The sequence below is a fragment of the Lepus europaeus genome, chromosome X (genome assembly GCF_033115175.1).
Source record: "Lepus europaeus isolate LE1 chromosome X, mLepTim1.pri, whole genome shotgun sequence".
In the NCBI taxonomy this organism is placed as follows: Eukaryota; Metazoa; Chordata; class Mammalia; order Lagomorpha; family Leporidae; genus Lepus; species Lepus europaeus.
In genome coordinates, this window is record NC_084850.1 from 80,627,750 (window position 1) to 80,629,873 (window position 2,124).

At 34.6% G+C, this 2,124-nt stretch overlaps 1 protein-coding gene across 1 annotated transcript; it reads left to right on the forward strand.

Annotated features, from left to right (window-relative positions):
• Nucleotides 1-362: 362 nt before the first annotated feature.
• Nucleotides 363-1,294, forward strand: LOC133753159 (ubiquitin-conjugating enzyme E2 variant 2-like). Its single transcript, XM_062183565.1, has one exon. It carries the CDS (start codon nucleotides 363-365, stop codon nucleotides 798-800), a length of 438 nt encoding a protein of 145 aa, XP_062039549.1. The 3' UTR covers nucleotides 801-1,294.
• The last annotated feature ends 830 nt before the right edge of the window (nucleotides 1,295-2,124 follow it).

The following is a 2,124-nucleotide window of genomic DNA, read 5'->3' on the forward strand; positions in this document are numbered from 1 at the left end:
TTTTATTTAATTTGCTTCACTTACAGCAAAGAATATCCTGATTATATATGCTCATTATGTGCCTTATTGTAGTAGTTTGCTGTAGAAATACTGAATGCAGTTTGTTAATATTATCTGACAAGTCTCTGAAAATCATGAAATTATTTCCTGTTTTAATATACAAACTTTCAAAAGTTCAGCTTTGTTCTAATTAATAGGATCTCATTAGATTTATTTGAAATTTGCTCTTTATGTTCTGCTAATGTCTTCTAAAAATAATTGATAGAATTAAAAAGGAGAGAACGATCCAACATGGGAAGTGGGATACACAGCAGACTTATAGAATGGCAGATGTCCTGGGCTGCGTCGGGCTGCAGCAGAAGATGGCGGTCTCCACAGGAGTTAAAGTTCCTCATAATTTTTGCTTGTTGGGAGAACTTGAAGAAGGACAAAAAGGAGTAGGCGATGGTATGGTTAGCTGGGGCCTTGAAGATGATGAAGATATGACACTTACAAGGTGGACAGGCATGATTATTGGGCCACCAAGGACAAATTATGAGAACAGAATATATAGCCTGAAAGTAGAATGTGGACCTAAATACCCAGAAGCTCCTCCATCAGTTAGACTTGTAACAAAAATTAATATGAATGGGATAAATAATTCCAGTGGAATGGTGGATGCACGGAGCACACCAGTATTAGCAAAATGGCAAAATTCATATAGCATTAAAGTTGTACTTCAAGAGCTAAGACGTCTAATGATGTCCAAAGAAAATATGAAGCTTCCACAGCCACCAGAAGGACAAAGATACAACAATTAATTTTAATGGATCTCAAACTTGTCTTAAATCAACAACCTTCTACTCATATTAATGTCTTGATTAAATATCACAATGCAGAATACCCACACATTCAGTAAAGAATTCCAGCTGGTATTTGCGGCCCGGACATTTGTAATATATTTAACATATGTACACCCATTATGTTTTCAGGTAACGGGAGGAAAAATGCAGCACAATTTTTCTTTCTCTTGTTGAGGCACTGTCATTTAAACATAAACCTGGAGTGCTCCAAGTAGGATTTGGGTTTACAAGACGCAAGCGTGGCGAGACGTGTGAGATGGCAGTGGAAACGTGTGTTTCTGAAAAGCAAAAATCCCAAGAAGGACAAACAGAAATGGCATGCTTTATCCATCTTGCTTAGTGAAAGAGCTGCAGTTGAAATTGTTTAAAGTAGCAGGTACAATGAATATTGTCACAAATTGTGTTAAATTTTAAAGCGGTGTGGGTGCTGACTACTAGTCGTATAAAAATATGTTCAGGATTGTTTTTGATACCTGTATTTATAATAAAAAAATGTTGGGGAGGTCGATGAATTTCTGTTAAAAGCTGTTCCTGTGTGTTACATGTAACAGACATGGTAAATATTTGTTTACATTCTTTGTTTAACAAACCATGCATTTAAGTTCAAGTGAAGTCAACAAAAAAAGAAAATAGGTGTATGGATATGTGATTTTGAGATTACAGTTAGTCATAAAATGTAAATAAAATGTGGAAAGTGTCCTCGGAGACTGTGCCATTTCTATTATGTTGATACAATTTGTGTACACTACCTTGCCAAGGTAGCACAAATTGGAATTACTGTAGTTTTTCATCTGTAAGCACTTTTTAGTATAATTCTGCTTTGTATACTTGTGAATTGGAATTTGCAGAGTATTTCACAGAACAATTTACCTGATTTGTTTAACTGCCTTGGACAAGGAAGAATCCCAAATTTTACATTTTAAATTTGATCTCACCAGAAATAATATTAAAATGATTTTTGAATTTAATAATTCTTAACAGAATTATAGATTGCAAATTATCCACAGATGCCTGCTGTTTTACTTTGTAACATCTTTTGTCTTTATTTTTTCCCTGAAAAATTTTGGTTAATAGATTGAACAAATTGAGACATTTCCTTCTCCAGTTAATGCTTTTAACGCTGATGAGGACTAGTTTTATCCACCCACATTCCATTATAACAAACATGTAAACTCTGAAGTTGAAAATCCATTTATGTTCTCCTCAGTGACCTGAGGCTTTAGGTCACTGTTCACTTCAAAGCACTGAGTATACTGCTTTGTTGAAAATGCTGTTTTCTTAT

What these genes read in the sequence shown, in the direction of transcription:
- LOC133753159 (XM_062183565.1), top strand. Translation starts at nt 363, where the DNA reads ATGGCGGTCTCCACAGGAGTTAAAGTTCCTCATAATTTTTGCTTGTTG.